At 40.8% G+C, this 18,583-nt stretch overlaps 1 protein-coding gene across 2 annotated transcripts; it reads right to left on the bottom strand.

The window, feature by feature from the left end:
• Window positions 1-5,715: 5,715 nt before the first annotated feature.
• gypc.L (glycophorin C (Gerbich blood group) L homeolog) lies at window positions 5,716-15,812 on the bottom strand. Of its 2 annotated transcripts, XM_018234518.2 has the most exons (4): window positions 15,670-15,812; window positions 11,935-12,028; window positions 7,428-7,469; window positions 5,716-6,917 (listed from the first exon to the last, which is right to left on the bottom strand). In XM_018234518.2, the coding sequence occupies exons 2-4, from the start codon at window positions 12,011-12,013 to the stop codon at window positions 6,721-6,723; spliced, it is 318 nt and encodes a 105-aa protein (XP_018090007.1). In that variant the 5' UTR covers window positions 12,014-12,028; window positions 15,670-15,812; the 3' UTR covers window positions 5,716-6,720. The 2 variants fall into 2 exon arrangements, with proteins under 2 accessions (XP_018090007.1, XP_041432121.1); XM_041576187.1 differs by lacking the exon at window positions 11,935-12,028.
• Window positions 15,813-18,583: the final 2,771 nt, after the last annotated feature.

Here is an 18,583-nt window from a genome sequence, read left to right as displayed (position 1 = left end):
AGGATGCACTTGTAATGGACTGACAGTGGGGTCCGGTACGGAGCTCCGTGCAGCACGTCTTTCCTCCTCTACATGCGGCCCCGCCCCCGACATTTCCATTACTTACCTTATTTCTGTTGCATCCAAAGTGATACCTGCATTTTTGTGCAGCACGTCGGATCGCGTGGAAATCATCCATGTATTCCAACCCATATAGTTGGAGTTGTATTAGCCTTTACCCTAATTTGGAGCTTTCACCTTCATGACTCCTGGGTGAGACTCCCCTCTACCCCCAGTTAGCAGTTTAGCAGAGATTGGGCACCCTGACAGTTGATCCAACAGGTTTACTTTATTTTGTAAGGTCTCAGTACTTAATTGACTCATTAAGTCTCAGCCCATGAGCCCAAGTCAGATGAAGTTTGCTCTAGAGCTTAATACTATATGTTCTCACCTTTGCAACCTCAAGGGTGTCATGCTTGCACAAGTAGCTGTGTGTGCGGATCAATCATTCTTGTAGACTTATCAGGTAGTCAAAAAAGCCCCTGAATCATTACTTTACCAATCATGGAAACCTTACCTGTGATCTCATCACAAAACTCAGTGTACTAAATAGCAACAATTCCTGAAAGTGAATGTCCCACAGTATCTCAAAACCACCAACGGGCCACTTTAAGGGTAGAACTTCATTTTTCATTATTTTAGTTTTTTGAGTTATTTCGCTTTTTATTCAGTAGCTCTCAAGTTAGCAATTTCAGCAATCGGGTTGCTAGGGTCTAAATTACCCTAGCAATCATGCATTGATTTGAAGATAAACAGATAAACAGTACATACTGCAACTAGTGCAGTGATACAATGCCAGTGCTGCTCATACAGTCTGTGAACAGGTGAACTGACAGTCTGAAGTGTGATCAATGGAGGTGTGAGCAATACATGGTATTACAGGTGTGACTTGATCTCAGTTCTTATAACTTTTTATTCTTACACAAAGGAAAGCAACCAGATTTCAGTGGAAGTCCACACAAGGGGGCCGCCAGTTGGAAAGCACTAATCTACATATACCCAATTTCAAAAGTCAGCTAGGTTCACTAGGAGTAGATAGCAGATGGTGCCGTGTTTTTATATATCTATAACCTTGTTGTTAGCTAAGGGGTCCCTCGATAAAAGTTGGCCCACAAAGAGAGGGCTTAAACTGAAAAAGATCATTGTTTTACAGCATCCAATTTATTGGCCTTGAGCCAGAATGAATGGGACAATAGAAAGCTGGCCACAAGGTGATGTCCAAGAACCATGCACTGGAATAAATTGACCAATAAACCTACCATCTGATATCCATGGTACAAATTTATAATTTGGGATCCCCCTACCTACATACAGTATACATATAGATAATCAGGTATGTGGTATGTAGTACAAGTGTGGCTGGATTTAGTCTCTAGCAGGGTGCCCTAGTCCAACTGTTGGAATTAAGATCCTTGACCCAATATTCCTCTAGATAGGTAGACTGACCACATAGACTGAAACATTTCTCAGTTTTTTTATCCTTCTTCCAATGTTTTTGTCAAAATTAATTTTACATGCATTCTATGTTCCACAACCACCGACCTATGTCATAAATAGAATCCAAACCTTATTCATACCTTCTGTGTCTTATCTAAACCACCCACCACCATTATATTAATATCCTCTTTGACAATTAAATACATATGTCTATGTCAGCATGTAAGTGTGCATCTAAACACAAGCTACTCCAGCATTTGGCATGCTCAAGCCATTATAACAGTTTGAGGCCCAACACAGTCCCTTCCACAGAGAAGGGTGATGGGAGCAGGCAGCAATTAGAAATAAGGAACAGTAGTTCCAATCTGCTTGGTCTCCATTATTTAAATTTAGGAGGCATTTGAAGTGAAGGACTGCTGCTGAGCCGGTCTCCAACTGTTTACAGATGATAAATGGATTGCAATCCCGGCTCAGCCGCGGCGTTGGTATAACCTAGAAGTCTGATGATATATGAATCTCACTTTGCTTATAATGGATGGAATGGGGGGGGGGGAGATTGCTACTGTGTAATGTAGAAATTACAGTACAACTGTAGGACCCTTTCACTACTGTACGGAATATTGATACTGGGACTTTTGCTTCTCTGAGCAAAGCATTCCCTGATGAGGAAGGTAGAAATCTGTATCCCAATCACAATATGTAGCATGCCTCCTCTAGCCACAGTGTATAGTAAAAGAGTGCCCCCCACTGGTTAAATTTGTCAGAAAAAAAAGACTAAGAATTTTGGTTAGATTTAAACAAAACAAAACCAGACGTTTATTGCCCTTTCAGACACTGGTGAATATAAGTAAGAGATATCTGGGGATGGGGCCAAACTTTAGTGACACTTGAGTCAAAGATCGATACAACAGCTGCTGCACCGGTGCATGCAGAATGTTTAACTGGACACACGGTCCCCAACTTGACAGCTGCAATAACTGCGCCAAACACACACAAAGAACAGTAAATGTCCCAAGCATACAGAGTTCCATGATTGAGCTAATTGCCAATACTTGACCTTGCCAATGAAACCTTTTCAGCACAGGATACAACATAACAACCTTTGTGCCATTAATGAAGGGTTTCTATAAAACTGTCAGCAGTGCAGTTTCGTGACAAAGGAGGACGAGTGTTCCCCGTGTGTGTTGTAGGAAGTCTAATCACAGGTCTCAGTGCCGTGCCGGGTACATTAGCAGCCAAAATATGAACACACACCCGGCCTGATTTTATGGTGTTTCTCTCTCTCGCCATGTGTGCAGCTATCGTTCAATTTAGTGACTCAGAAGAATTGAAGGTTTTCTTTTTCATTTTTAGCCTTTGTTAGTTTAAATAACGTTGCATGTGTGGGAGTGTTCGATTACTTGCATGCCTCTGGGTTATATTCATATATACTTACATGTAACTGAAGACTGGCAGAGAAATTATTGTGTTATATTGCACAGGTAATATTGGAAATGTAGTGAATATTCCTATATTTAGATGGTAGTGGGACCCAAAAGTGACTGAACCCCAGTTCACCTACTACACTACTAATAGTTTAACCCATCTTCAGTAACCCTGTTATTCTGAGTGCGATATAATAGAGCTACTAATTATAACTCCATTCTTTTATAAGTATTGTAGCCCATTAATATTCATTGATTATCCATGGAGCACACAGTGAAGGTAACTGCACAGAAAAACTGTACAGAAAACTATAATAGTAACTGTGATAATTGCATAGCTGCAAAGGCTCCAGACCTTGGCCAGTTTTGAAAGAGGACAGGCTGCTGATGTGGAGGAGGCGGGCCAATGACACAATGGAAGAGGGTAGGTGGGCACTGAGCAGGAGTGGGCTTTAGGGTGAATTCAGGACAGGCCAGGGGTGAAAAGGGGGGGGTTGAATTTAGGGGGATTATAAATTTGTTATACCAGCCCCGGTTTCAACTGGATAGGCCTGTGCATTATTGATTGATTATTGAGGTCAGGCCCGGATTTGTGGCGAGGCCACATAGGCCCGGGCCTAGGGCGGCGAAAAATTAGGAGCGGCATGCCGCCCAGCCGCATCATTGGGACCTGTGCATCTCCATTCAATAGCGCCGTTTGCCCGCGGTGCACACGCGTGGGTGTGTGGGAGGGCGCTAGGACGCCGCCTCCCGATCAGACCGAGCAGCCTAGGGTCGTCCGCCCGAGAAATCCGGTCTTGGATGGGTGACAACCCTACTTCAGACATCATTAAAGGGGTGGTTAACCTTTAAAAGAACTTTTAGTATGATACAGAGAGTGATATTCTGCGAAAATTTGCAATTTGTGGTTTTCGAGTTATTTAACCTTTTATTCAGCAGTTCTTCAATTTGCATTTTAAGCAATCTAGTTGATAGGGTCCATATTACAATAGCAAGCATGTATCAATCTGAATAAGATACTGGGATATGAATAGAAAGATGAGTAATATAAATTAGCAATAACAAAAAATGCGTAGCCTTACAGAGTATTTGGTTTTTAGAAGGGGTCAGCGACGCCCATTTGAAAGCTGCAGAGTCAGAAGAAAAAGGCAAATAATTATAAACCTAGAAAAAATAAATAATGAAGACCTATTGATAAGTTGCTTAGAATTGGGCATTCTATAACATACTAAAAGTTACCATTAAGGTGAACCACCCCTTCAAAACCAACACTATAACATTCTTATCTAGCCCATATAAACAATCTACTACACATTGCAGACTGCCTCTATAGATGTAAGCTGCCATTATAGTGTTCTAGTTCCACCCACTGCTTGAGTCACAGGATCCCTGCACCTCTCCTGTAAGCCATTCTAGTTCCACTCATTGCTTGAGTCTTAGAGCAAAGACCAGGCAATATTGCTCGGTGCCCAAATAACTTATGAACAGTGAATAAGGAGGCAGAAGACGACAGGACAGAATGACAGATTTTGCCTTTAACACCTAAATAAATAAAACTCAGAGCCGCATGTGTTTTTTTTTTTTTAAATCTTTTAAGATATAAACACTTAAAAAAGTCATTGGAAAGATATTTATATAGATAATATAATAGTCCAATCCATCGTATTTATACTTCTCACCCCTAGAGGAAACTGCAATGCATATCACTAGAATCAGAGGCAACTCATCGGTAGGTAAGTATGTAATTTTACTCTTAAGGTGCAAGAATGGGTCATAAATCTTGGTTACAAAACATTCCTTCTATGGGTATCTTCTTTTATCATAAGGACTGGGAGTTGCCTTTGGCTTCCCTTAGCTCAGTGTTGTTTCAAAATGATCCATCTTTGGGGACCGGGTCAATAAGAAAACATGATGTCACACAAAGAGGTCTATGGAGTTCTTGGGTTTTACTGGAGTCCATTAAAATCCATAGGAGGTCCACATTCACCCAGCATGTTCTCCTCAGGGGCGCGCCGCCAATGAGGCGAGCTGAGACGCTCGCCTCAGGCGGCAACGCCGAAGCGGTTTCCAGGGGCGGCAAAAAGCCGGTCCTGCACCTTTAAGAGCTGAATTTCCGGTTTTTAAACTGGAAATTCGGCTTTACTAATGCGAGAGAGCGCAATTGCGCTCTCCGCATTAGTGTTCCTGCCTCCCCTCCCGACAAGTAAGTCGGCGAGGGGGGGCGGCATTGCAGGAGCCGCCTCAGGCGGCGCTTAGGTCCGAATCGGCGCTGGTTCTCCTAGTGGTCAAAACACAGTGGGGCCTATTTATCATGCTGTGTAAAGAGAGTGAAGCAGTAACTATGATGTTGTCCAGAGCAATGAACCAGTAATTCGATTTCAACAGTAATGTTTCACTCCACTTTTTACACAGCATGATAAATAAACCCTCTTCGTGGATCTTAAGATGTACATTCCTGCCTTAGCTAATAAATTCCCCATTGCCAGAGGAACAATAGCACTATCTATTCTTGACCACAAGACGACAACAATTGCAAACAACAGAGCAATTGTTACTGCAATTTAGAATGAGGAATGTTCTATGGACATAAATAGCTTTAGGAAACCAATATGGTGCCCCATTTATACATATGTATCCAATATAAACAAACGTATCATGTGCACATGACTTGGAGCTGCCAAATTGCTTACTTCAGCAGATGCATTCTCCAGAGACACAAATTCAATAACACAAGCATCTGTCTTTGATGAGTTCTGATTCTGAAATGCTATGGGTAACTGCGCTGGGGCTGTTTAGCAATTAGCAATACACTGGGGAGTATTTGCCCTTTATTGACTTTAAGCCACCTAGAAGCAATGATACAGAATTGCATGCTAACATTTTTGGAATATCTCAATAACCACCCTATGAGCAAACAGAGATATTCATTACTCTCTATAGATGTTACAGCACTAGGAACTAGGAACACCATCTTGTCTGGAGAACATTACCAGCCTTCTTATTTAACAGTGGCATTTATGGGCTGAGCGAGTATAACACTAGCCAGATGACAACCCCACTCAACACCTAGCAAGAACCTTCATCTATCAACGAGATGCTGTGAGTTGTAGAGCAGTAACATTTGGTGAACCAAGGTTGACCATCTCTGCATCTAGAAACTGCACCATTTGGTTACCCGGACAGAAGGTTCTAATGAACATTTTTCTATAGGTATCACGGAATGGATCATTAAACACAGCCCCTTGAGCAACCTCCAGAGAATACACAATTTATATAATGTTCTCACCATGTTTAAAGCTGCCAATAAAAACTTAAGTTAAAATCGAAATGCCTCTTGCGCTGTTAACTAAGCATAGACCTTCACCATTCAGTAATCATTGATGATGTTTCCTCACCATCTTCAGTGCTGAAACAGTTAGGGTTAGGTTTAGGGTATTAAGAATGACTTCAGAATCCAGAGGGAAATTAATGTTTTCTTCAACTAGTGAAACACAGTTCCAGGTTGTAAATGCTTAATGAGCCTTGGGAACATGGTCATCTCATTGGCTTGCCTTAAGAACATGGTCATCTTGTTGACTTGCCAGGGGCACATTGTCATCATATGCACCTAAACAGTGGATTTCCAAAGGCTGTGGTGAAACAATGTTTCCCTCAGACTGATAATCCAGTGTGTGAGTTTCATTCACCTGATAAATAAGGTCTTCCCTGAGCCACAAGTAGTAGTGCTTTTTAGAGATGAGCTTAGTGTTGGCAGCTGTTAATCCTTTAAAGAAAACCAAACAGAAAATGGAAAGACTTGGGGCACAGTGGAGCCATCAGATCAGATGAAATATTCCTTTTTGGTTTCATCTACGGCCTCCTGGAGAGAGGGGTCATTTTTCAGGGCTGCATCAGCATTTTCGGCAAATTCAGTACCCTTGGCCTCGTTGGTATGGTATGTGCCCTTCTGCCGATATAGATAGCGAAGAACCACAATCAACAGGCAGATAAATACCACAATGACAGCAACTGCCACACCTTTACAGGAAAGAGATAGGAAACTTCAACAATTTGAATTAAAGTAATTCTAGTCTCACCCACTTCCAATTCATTTACACTCACTAACCTGGTAACTAAAGGCTTGGTGTGGCTTTTTCATAGGGGGCAGTTTGTTACAGACCTTTCTATAAGGAACCTTTGTGATGAGGAGGATAGGTGCAAGTGCAGTAGTGCAGAGGGATGGAAAATAGTGGCCCCATGAACCTAACCCTTTTCTGAATGGCTCTTTATTGACTTGCACCCTCCTATGTTTCCCAGCATGATTTTCCTTAATGAGCTGCAAATTAAGGTGTCATCTGAGTGCCACATGCCTCTCCTATATACAGCTCTTCTAAATGCAGGCCCCACAGCAGGAGCACAAAGCATTACATTTCAGGGTACAAAGAAAGACCCGGAAAAAACAAGCCTTAATTTGTCCTGATTTTCGTCCCTATATGGTTTTAGCTCATGTAGTTATATGTTATGCTATTATATAATAATTCATCTTACCTCCAATAATGGCTGCATCCACTCCCCCTCCATTCTCTGCAGCTGTGAATGAATTAGAAGAAATCCTATATTAAAATTAGGTGATAGTTAAATCATATTTGTAAACTGTCTGCAAGTCCTAATCAACAACTTAACCAACACATGGAACATAAGAAAGAAACACCCATCATGGGATGCACTCCCTCTCAAGAGGACAATTTGGAGTGAGAGACTGGAAAAATTATAGGAAATAGTAAGATCAGTAGTAAAGAGTAATAAAGCAATAACAGATAAATTATAGCCTCACAGGGCAATTGTTTTTTTTTTTTTGCTGGGGTCAGTGACCCCCCTCCATTTGAATGCTGGAAGGAGGTAGAAGAGGAAAGGAAATAACTAAACAAATACCAAGAATAAATAATAGATACATGTGCTAGAAATAGGACATTCTATTATATACCAAGGGGCAGATTTATTAAGGTTTTTTACAGTCAAAACTCTCAAATTTGAATTGTGAATTATCCAAACTCGATTCGAGTTTTAATTCAAATTCGAATTTCAAGATTTATTATACTCTGGCCCTTTAAAAACTCGAATTCAAGTTCATGTATAAGTCAATGGTAGAGGTTCAGTGACCATTTTTATTCTGTTGGTAGCCATCCTGACAATCAGATTTTTTCAGGTCGGAAATTTTTGTCCGAGTTTTAGAAATTCGATTTTTTTTAATAAATAACCCCCATTCGAATTTCGAGTAAAATCAAGTTTAAAAAACTCATATTGATTCGAAATTAGATTTTTAATAAATGTGCCTCTGAAGGTTATCTTCAGAGGCATAATAATATTTTTGGTTAACACTTTAGAACTCAACAACAATTTCAGTGTCATTTCATCCCAACATCTTTGGTTCTTCCATTTAGTGACTCTACAAGACTTGTACTTCTGCTGAGATCTAGTAAGACTGAGACTCAATGTCTGTAAGTTTTGATTGGTGCTCATGTTAATAACATTGGACCTGTGGTTCTGGGTCCATAGCTGGCCACAGAGGCATAATTTGCTCAACACCCATAATTCCTTAAGTGAAGGATAACATTTCTAAATTTTGCCATATCGAAATGGGACAGGTTTGCCCATCCCAATCAATTATTAATTGTCAGCCTGTAATGAGCAGATATTATAATGTCTTATAATGCTATTAGAATGCTAATTATTTGGCATTTTGCTAATTCCAATTAAAAACCATGAAAGGTAAGTGTAACTGTACCAAAGACACAGTCAATTTTTACCAATATTTGTCTTTTTAACCAGAATGTTTTGTCAGTTTAGATTAAATTTATTTGACTCAGAGCAGCCATTACTGCCAATTACTTTGACCATAAGCACTGAAATAGTCCCATCATGCCCTAAATATTACCAGTATCCTGTTTTTAATGGATTGGATCATACTGTACAATAAACATACTTATATCATTTTACATCTGGTATTTTTATCTCTAATAAATGGAATCATTTGCATTGTATTCATTAGGCCCCAAGATTTATTGTGGAGACTATAGAACCTCTTTTATTGCCTCCGCCCTGCAGCAATTGTGTTTCTAAATATATCTTATCAACTTGAAAGATTCCCCTAAGCATCAGATCTGAGCCACACGTCGCCTTTCATTGCCGAATCCTGACAGGGACGTTCCTCTAAAGTTCTGCTCAATCCTCCAACGTCTGGGGATCAATGGCGTGTCAGACATCAGAGAATCAGAACAATGGATCCCTGTTCCCTCTCTATAAGACCTGATGCTGTCACTACTGTTTCTCTGTCCTTAGACTTCGCCAGTCGTGCGTTTGCTCAGATACCTTAGGGGCATCTGCCATTGTCATCCTTTGCGCTGCAAGAGTAGACGGCGAAGCTCTTCCGAATAGAAGTCGTTATTAAGCGGAAAATGATACAGAGACAGAACATAAAGGAAGTTCCTTTTTATCTCTGGAGATGTGAAATGTAACAAATTGAGTTTTTTCTGTCTCTTCAACAATTGTCAGGAATCAAACTCCATTCTAGTGTAGCAATTAGACGTAGTGCTGCTATTATTGCCCTTAAAGGGGATGTAAACCCTAAAATACAATATTGCTTAATTAAAAACCAGTCTAATTCTAAGAAACTTCCCAATATCCATTGCTTATTCTCACTTGGTTTATAGTTATGTTTAAATGTCAATTTGTTTGTCTGTCAGGTGTGTTAATCATCTGCTGCTGATACATTATAAAATTAAGAGAATAAGAAGTGCCATATTGAAACTGCTACATTGTGGCAGGAATGCAGACAATATTAAACAAAAATTGGCATTTATAATTCCTATAGAGCTTTATAAGTGAGGGACAAACTTTGTTATGTGGATGGCAGCTTCCAACCAGAGTTGGGGAATTTATCACATAGGCTTAGATCTTTCCTTTACTTTCTTTGCTCTCATTTCCCTACAGAAACAGGGATTAGTAGCACTAGATAGGTACCTGTTATATAAGGACATAGACACAGGGAACATGTTGGAAGGGTTACTGACTGTTCTGCTATCATTTCACCTACAGAAATTGGGATCTGTAGCACTAGATATGTGCCTAAAATATGGGGAATTAACAAGGGGAAAGTGTTGGAAGGGTTACTGCCTGCTCTGCTCTCATTTCCTCTACAGAAATAGGAATTGGTAGCACTAGATGGGTACTTCATATATAAGGAAATAGACATGGGGAAATTGTTGGAAGGGTAATAGCCTGCTCTGCTCTCATTTCTCTTACAGAAATAGGGATTGGTAGCACTATATAGGTACCTAATATATAAGGAAAGAGACAAGGGGAAAGTGTTTACTGACTACTCTGATCTCAATCTCTACAGAAATAGGGCTTGGCAACACTAGATAGGGGCCTAATTTAAAATTCCCATGTCTTTTTGCCTTAACTAAATACAAGGGATTACAATTCCAGTTTAACTTTTATTGCTGGTTTGTTTTTTTTTTTATAACAAAGGGAATAGATACAGGAAACAGCCTCCCAGCAGTTAGAAGAAACTAGTTTTGGAAACATCTGATTCATACCATGTTACTGTGAGGATTGAAACAAATCATTAAAACGCATTGGGTGGATCACATGGACTGGGTGGTTTATTTATGCTCTTATCAGTGGAAGCAAAGTTTAAGGTTGAAAAGAAATGTTACAAAATATTATTAAATACATCCCCAGAACAAGTTGTAAGAAGACAGTGGGAAAAAATGATGCCATGCTGAGAAACAGGAGGCAGAGGGTATAAACATGTGTGTGTGGCCCTTATCATGGCCTTCCTGCCTTCTCAGGGCTGGGACCCTCTCCCTCCCTGGTACCTCCTGTAGAACACTGATAACCAGCTCAGCTCCTCCTTGGGATTTATCTCCACAGCTTGGAAATAAATTCTTGCCTCTGAGATAAGAGCCAAGCCAAAGTTAAATTCCTAGTGCTCCAGCAGCGCAGCAGAGCCACAGCGAGGGGTTGATATCACTAGGGGGAAGCTTATTAGCTGACAAAGGAAAGTAAGACTGAAAGAGGATTTAAAACAAATATATAAATATATTTGCCAGTGTAGCAAATGGATTTTCCTCCTGGAATTCAGTGGGTTAATCTCTAGTTGCTTTTTTAAAGGGGAAATTTAAGGAAATGCAACTTTCCAAAATATACTCCTATACTCCTATGTATATTGATTTTTAAGTTATGTGTAAATATCATTGCTATTGAAACCAGTACATTGTCCCTTTCTCTGGTTCTGACTCCTGAAGCAATATAGCACTTCTACTGCAGGTTTGCTATTTAGCTGAATTCTACTGCGTTGTTTAGGAGTCAGAACCAGCAGTGCAAAGCATATAAAAAGCCAGACAGATACTTGTGGGTCATTTACAAACTGCAAGGAAAGATGCAAAGTGCAATATACTAAATAGCTAATGCTAAATTCTTGTGTTTTTCCTGGTATGTGACAATTTTGTTTATTAATGAGACTAAAAGTGCAGGCACAGAGACCCATGGGACACCAATATGACTGTAGGCACAATTTGCACACATCAAGATATCATATATAGTAACTTTAGGAGTAACAAGGAGCAGTAAAGCAGGAATTCTGGGGGAAATGCTGCTTTGGGGGAAAGAAAGACTCTTATATAGAATGACTCAAAGGGTAAGTAATGATCTTGCCTTCCCAGTTCTTCTCTCTGTCTCTGTGAAACCTCTGGGCACGGTGCCCTGCTCCGCTGGCATTAATTGAATTTACACTATTCATTTCATGAACTAATTTAAAGAAGCCCCCAGGGGGTGTTTAATGCATTTTGCAAAACGCTTTGAAGGGACGGACTGGAAACGAAATAGACTGCTGCACATTGTACGGATATGCTGGGCTTTGCTCTGTTTTATAGTTTGCCCCAGGTAGAAAAATTGTGGTGCATCTTTGAATGTAATTACCCCAACATAATCACATGACCTGAGTCAGGACAAGCCATTAGTAATCAGGTCAACAGAGCAGCAATTCCCTTACCATTAGTGACCCGGTGGAGGATATCTGTAGGTAAGATTGAGTTAAAGTAACATATGACTGCTCTTCTTATGTGTAACATGTGACCAGCCTGGGGCTATGAGAGAACAGAAGTTTATAGTTAACAGCTTTAATTATGAAAAAGGAAGAGTAATGTGAATGAATTAACCCCCCTCCACCACCACATGATTAGTCATTTATACATCTCCAGCCACAGGGCTCACTAATATTTAATGTGTAATAGTGATAGACGAAAACTCAACCCCCTCTCCTGCTGGCTGCTCTTAGTACATACTGTACATAGTAGGTGAGGTTGAAAAATGATAGAGCAGAAATGTTCTGGGCACACAATGAGCTATACCCTTGTACTGTACTGTGTAAAGGAAAAAATATGGCAGCTCCCACCCATATGCATAAATACAAATATACAGAGAAGTCATGTTCTGGGCACACAATAAGCTATTCCCTCCTAGGGCACTGTCTAAGGGAAATAATAGGGAAATAATATGGCAGCTCCTACCCATATCTATGAATACAAATATACAAAGAAGAAGGTTCTGGGCACACAATCAGCTATACATTCATACTAAATAATAATCACATTTCTTATAGAGCAGTGCTGTCTAACTGGCGTCTCCCCTTCTGTGGCCCCCACATTCAAGTCTGCCTGCAATGACTGCTTACCTTTTGTAAGCAATCACAGCAGGGTATCAGTACTGAGATTAACTGGCCCCTGTTAATAGGCATCAATTTTAACGCGAGCGTCAATTTTTATATGCGTAACTATTTGGTCCAAATGCATTAAAGTCAATGGGTGTCCGAATAATTTTGATGTGGGATCATTTTTATGTACACGACAATTTTGATGCAAGTCAAATTTTTTTAATGCGCAATATTTTTCGCCGCCAAATGTGTGGTTTTAAGTAGGTATGGTTTAGAAACAGGGAGTGGTCAACACTGGCCTCCATTATGATTGGCCCTCCACCATAAATATTCCGGCCCTCAGTACCAAAGAAGTTGGACAGCACTGTATAGAGCAAGATACAGACACCAGGGCAAGGTGACAACACTAGGACAATTAGAAGACTGTAAGGCATGTTAGAGATAAAAGGACAAGATAGAATGGAAAAAATACCACTGAAGCACCTCTTTGTCGCACAAGTGGAAAAGGCTTGAGAAAGGGTGAAATGTTGCCTGTTTTCTGACGTAATAAACACATCTTTCCGCTTCTGCAACAAAGAGGTGCCGCAGCGGTATTTTTTCCAATTTATATTTTGCCCCTGGCAAGGGCTTCCGGACTGCATTGAACGCTGCCCCTTGGGGGTTCTAAGAGATGGTTGAAGCACACACAATTTGCACTAAAAGGACAAGATAGAGACAGCAGGACAATATGAAGATAGTAGGGCAAAATGGAGACAGCAGGACAAGACAGAGGCAGTAAGAAAAGAATGTGAGAGGTAGGTGAAGGCAGAGATGCTAGGGCAAGATGAAGATTGTAGGACAATATGGCGACCATAGAGGAAGATGGACACAGTAGTAAAAGTTGAGACAGCAGACCAATATGGAGACCATAGAGTAGATGTAGACAGTAGACTAGATGGAGACAGTAGGACAGGATGAAAACAGTAGGAAAGTAGGGAGACCATAGGGAAAGATAAAGTATATTAATACTTAATATAAATGGTACCCAGACTGCAGGCCATCAAATCCCAACCAAATTCCTAGAAATAAATGTGGAAGTATATCCTTAATACAGGGATCCAGTTGATGTGGAGACCGGGAATGATCTGTATCTTGGGGAATGTATATTTGTATGTTATTGTAGACCCAGTGAGTTTCCATGTGGGACTGGGACTGGCTGGGACAGGATGCAGGGATATCCTGTTTGCATTATCAGGAAGATCGGCTGTGAGGCCATTAAAGGACAGATGGAAAGCTAATTGAGTGTGATGTGAGCAGCTTCAGAACACAATACAGAGAGGGTGGATCGCCCCAGGACTGTTGTATTATAGCACAGCATACGGCAGCTGGCGCAGGTTTCCATTAATCTTTCTTCAGTGGGTGCTCATAATACATTTCCATTCTTCTTGGAAACTCAATTTAGCTGAGCTATAGGCTCTGTTACATGTGATTACTCAGCTGCTGTGGGACCACAACTCCCAGCATCCCCAGTCAGGTAGAAACAGCTGTTGGGGCATGTTGTAAATTGTAGTTCAGGAATACGTTGTACATCTCTTGAGATCATGAACACACTAGCAGGAAGTGAGGTCACATCTGTCATAGAAGCTGATGCCACAAGGCAGAATATGAATCAACACTGATGCAGACTGAATGCATGTGAATCTGAATGAATCAGCTTTGTTATATTATATATATATATATATACAATATTGTGAGTCGGTCCCTAAGCTCGGGTAAGTGACAGCAGCCCAGAGTATGTGCTCAACAGAAAATATGAGGGCTACTCGGATATATTTGGAGGCACAGATCTGCAATTCTCATACAGAAAGCTCAAGACATAATGTAGAATGTATGGCCTAACTGTTTGTTGAATACAACAAATACACATTTGGTCCGTTAGTGATGGACCTATTACAAGCAACTTTTCAGTTGTTTTTATGGTTTTTGTATGTTTAGCTTTCCCATTCTCAGGGCCAGATTTGTATTGCTGGCCGCACGGTCCTAGTGCCCGTCAGCCGCTCCTCCCGCAAGTGCAAACGCCGGAGCACTGGTGCTCCTCAGCGAGCAGCTGGGCTGCATGCCGCCCCTAAAGGTTTGCCATCCTAGGCCCTGGCCTTTGTGGCCTCACCACAAATCCCGCCTGCCCATTCTGCCTCTCTCTGGCCTGACATTTAAATTGCTATCTGGTTACTGGGCCACTGACCCCAACACTGTGATTTTGCCTTTATTCTAACTTGTATTGATTCTATTTGGGCAGTACCAGATAGCTTTTAAATTACAACATGACAGCAATACAATGGAGACATAAATAATAACAAATTTGTTAAAAGACCAATCGCAAATTGTCTAGCAGTGAGTAGAATACTCTGATGGAGGGACAGGCAGTATGTAGGATTAGAATACTCTGATGGCAGTTTACAGGTGGGGTTGGGAGTCTGTAACTCAAGCAGTGGGTGGGTCTAGAACATTCTGATGGCAGCTTACAGGGGGAGGTGCAGGGAGTCTGTGACTCAAACAGGAGGTGGGGCAAGAACGTTCTGATGGCATCTATGGGGGAGGGTCAGAGTGTCTGTAAGACAAACAGGAGATGGGTCTAGAACATGCTGATTGCATTTCATGGGGGGCAGGGAGTATTATACAGACAGAGAGATAATGACTTTTCATCCATCAAAATATGACAAAACACGACACATAGTAATATAGTCATATAGTAACATAGTAGATAAGGTTCAAAAAAGTCATGTCCATCATGTTAAACCAATTTGCCTAAGTTAAGCTTGCCTAACTACTTACTGTAATGTAATATTATGTTTTAACTAGTTCAAACTAGTAAACACATAATTAAGTAACAATATCCATACATCTCTGTTACTCTGCTTCTAAAATATAGAAGAATATAACTTGTCATGGGGGGTGGTGGTATATTCCTAGCATAAGTTTTCATGCCTTCAGTTCCCCCCCACTCACAAGTCAGACATCCCTATTGCAGAACCTTGTCAGATCTCTTTCCATAGTGGAAGGGGGGTGCCCGGTGCAGGAGGGCACTGCAATACTCACGTGGCGTTGTGGTGAAGTTATTCATCCTCAGTTTGTATGGGCACAACTCTAGAGCTTCTCCTGGGGAAGTTTATCCCAAAATCTGTCAGGCAGATCCACAAGCAAAACCCCCCCGGCTGCTTTCTGACCCTCTCTGTCTCTCTCTGAAATGGAAAAAAAAAGTGTCAGACAGTTGCACATGGCTCAGGAGGGAGGGGCAGAAATGTGCAGATAACAGGAACTGGGGTTGTGAACATTTCCTCTGCTTTCTGCCTGCATGGGGGCTGCTCTCTCTAGATACTGGGTGGCTGTGAATAGGACAGGGAAGGAGAAAGATCTGGGATAAATAGTCCAGGGTAGATAGGTCAGATTTAGAGCGTAATTTGGACTGTAACCGGGGAAGTCACACAAACTGTTGTTTTGTATAACACGTCATTTTAAGCAACTTACCATTATACAGTGGCATTAATTTTATTTGTAAGTGGCTGATTCTCTGCTGTCCTGGCTTGAAACAATGTAAGAGAAACCAGCTGATTAACAGGCCTTGAGGAGAACGGACTCCTGCTACATTATTTCAGGAGGCAGAACAAGCCAGAAAGGGATATAAACAAGTACTGATTTGAATAGCAATTACATCTACACTTAACTTTCAAACCACTTGAAATGTTTCATGAATGGTTATTGGAAAGCGACTTGGAATTGTATTGTATTCCATTGGACAGGGTGCATCATCAAAGCAATCATGTGTGTTTCAATAAGTACACAATCTATACAGTAACAAACCAGGGATTTGGTTAGTCTGTATGTCTGGCCAATAATACACACTGTAAAACTTAGAGGAAATGTTCTATGAAATAAGAGAGAAGAGTAATGGAGGAGGGTTAGAGCTACACACATTGTGTATGTGTGTGTGTATATAAAAATATAGATATATATATATATATCTGTATAAGTGTACGGCAGGGTAAGTTAGCCTGGGAGCAGTTTGTATTTTGGAAACCCTCAGCTGGGAGAGTTGCTGATGTGAGCGATCGAATCCCTTTAGAGATACTAATAATACTTGTGAATATCCAGCAAACAGCTGCAGTCCATGTAACCCCCTCACTGCCAGGCAGTTATCTGCAGAGTGTGTTTCTTGGCATGTCAGGCCTTCCAGCAATGCAGATAATGTGACTGGGCCATGCAACAGGGGACTGCCTGCTAAATGGCTTAGTTTGTGGATACAATGCATGTCATCTATTTGTTTTTCTGTCTGTCTATTACTCACAATTTCCTGTGGAGCATCCAATCCAATTGCCCCAATGTAAACACACACACACACAAATGTGTAAGTGTATTTCACACCATGTTTCAGGTATTGCATAGGGCCGATGCAACAGTAACAAACACGTTTTATGCCTATATCTATAGAAATAAGTCAAATCAACTGGACTTGCTCTGTTTTTTTTTCTTTCCTTGAAGACGTTTCACGAGTCATCCAGCTGGCTTTCGCAATTCAGAATAACTTGTCTCATATTCCCGTTCAAGTTTATGGGTTTTCTCCACAAAATTTGTTGCAATATGTTATGCTACAAACATAATATCAAAGGCTATTGTGATACTAAATTCTATAGTTAGTATAGATATGGGTATATATAATTTATGTGAGAGTAGGAAGGGGTGTGTGTATGGATGTTGGGTTTTTTGATTTAAAGGGGTTGAACTTGATGGACTTTGTCTTTTTTCAACCCGATTTAATTGTGTAATTATGTAACTATGTAAGGTATAGTGACCCTTTAATATGACACCATATCAGTGGTATACATGAAGAGATGCTGTCTGAATGCAAATTTTCCCACAATCACATAAAGTTTGCAGCATCTTTCATATCCATTGTCAGGAGTGCTCCATGCATTGTCAGACTGGCCCACCGGGATACCAGGAAAACTCCCTGTGGGCCCAGGTGTCAGTGGGCCTCTTGCTTCTAACCATTTGGCCTATTTCATGGTCATTCCTTATTTCTTTGGCTTAAAAAGGGAAGAATAGAGTATAGTAAGTAGATATAAAAGACTAGGAATATAAAGAGGTTAAGTGAGGAGAGGAGAAATAATAGTTTGGAAAGTGGTCCCGTTGTCTAAGGTTTTCTGGTCGGCCCAAGTTCTGAGGTTTTCTGGTGGGCCCCTGGCATCCCAGTCCGACACTGGCTCCGTGTCCAGGACCCCGGTTCAATGCCAAATTACATACCTCCCAACTGTCCCTTTTTCGGAGGAACAGTCCCTCTTTTGACAGCTCAGCCTGCAGTCCCTCATTTGTACTGGAAAGTCCCTATTTTCTCTGCACTGAACAGCCAGAAAAAGAAACTGGGGTATATTTATCAAAGAGTGAAGTTAATAGTGAAGTTCCGCCACTAGAGTGAAAATTCGCCACTTTCCATTCATTTCTATGGGATTTTTAAAGGCGTATTTATCAAAGGGTGAGCTTTCACTTTCACCCATTGATAAATATGCCTTTCAAAATCCCATAGAAATGAATTGTGAGCTGCGAAATTTCACTCTAGTGGCGGAACTTCGCTCTTTGATAAATTTACCCCAAAGTTTCTAACTTAATTGGCTTTTAGCAGAGAGCCCAGAACAGCTAAAGGGTGCAAATAAGATACTTTGTAACAATTTTGAGACACAAAAAAACAGTTTAGATAAGGAGAATTATTTTCAAACTTTCATAACCTGCCAAATTATTGAAACAGTAACAATTCTTAAATTGCAGTTCCCAAACTCATATAAGTAGAAGTACTTAAAAAAGATGTCACTATCCCATTAAAGTGTCTGACAAGCCTTTGCTCAAAAATCAGTCAGAATTACAGTGCCCTGCCCAGGACTCAATCTAAAATGTGTTTCCCTTTATTTATGTGGGTGGAAGAGCACTGATCAGGGAAATGTTGGCTCGCACAGTCGGGGAT

Source organism: Xenopus laevis, chromosome 9_10L (genome assembly GCF_017654675.1).
Source record: "Xenopus laevis strain J_2021 chromosome 9_10L, Xenopus_laevis_v10.1, whole genome shotgun sequence".
NCBI classification, from domain to species: Eukaryota; Metazoa; Chordata; class Amphibia; order Anura; family Pipidae; genus Xenopus; species Xenopus laevis.
This window is presented reverse-complemented; position numbering and strand designations above follow the sequence as displayed.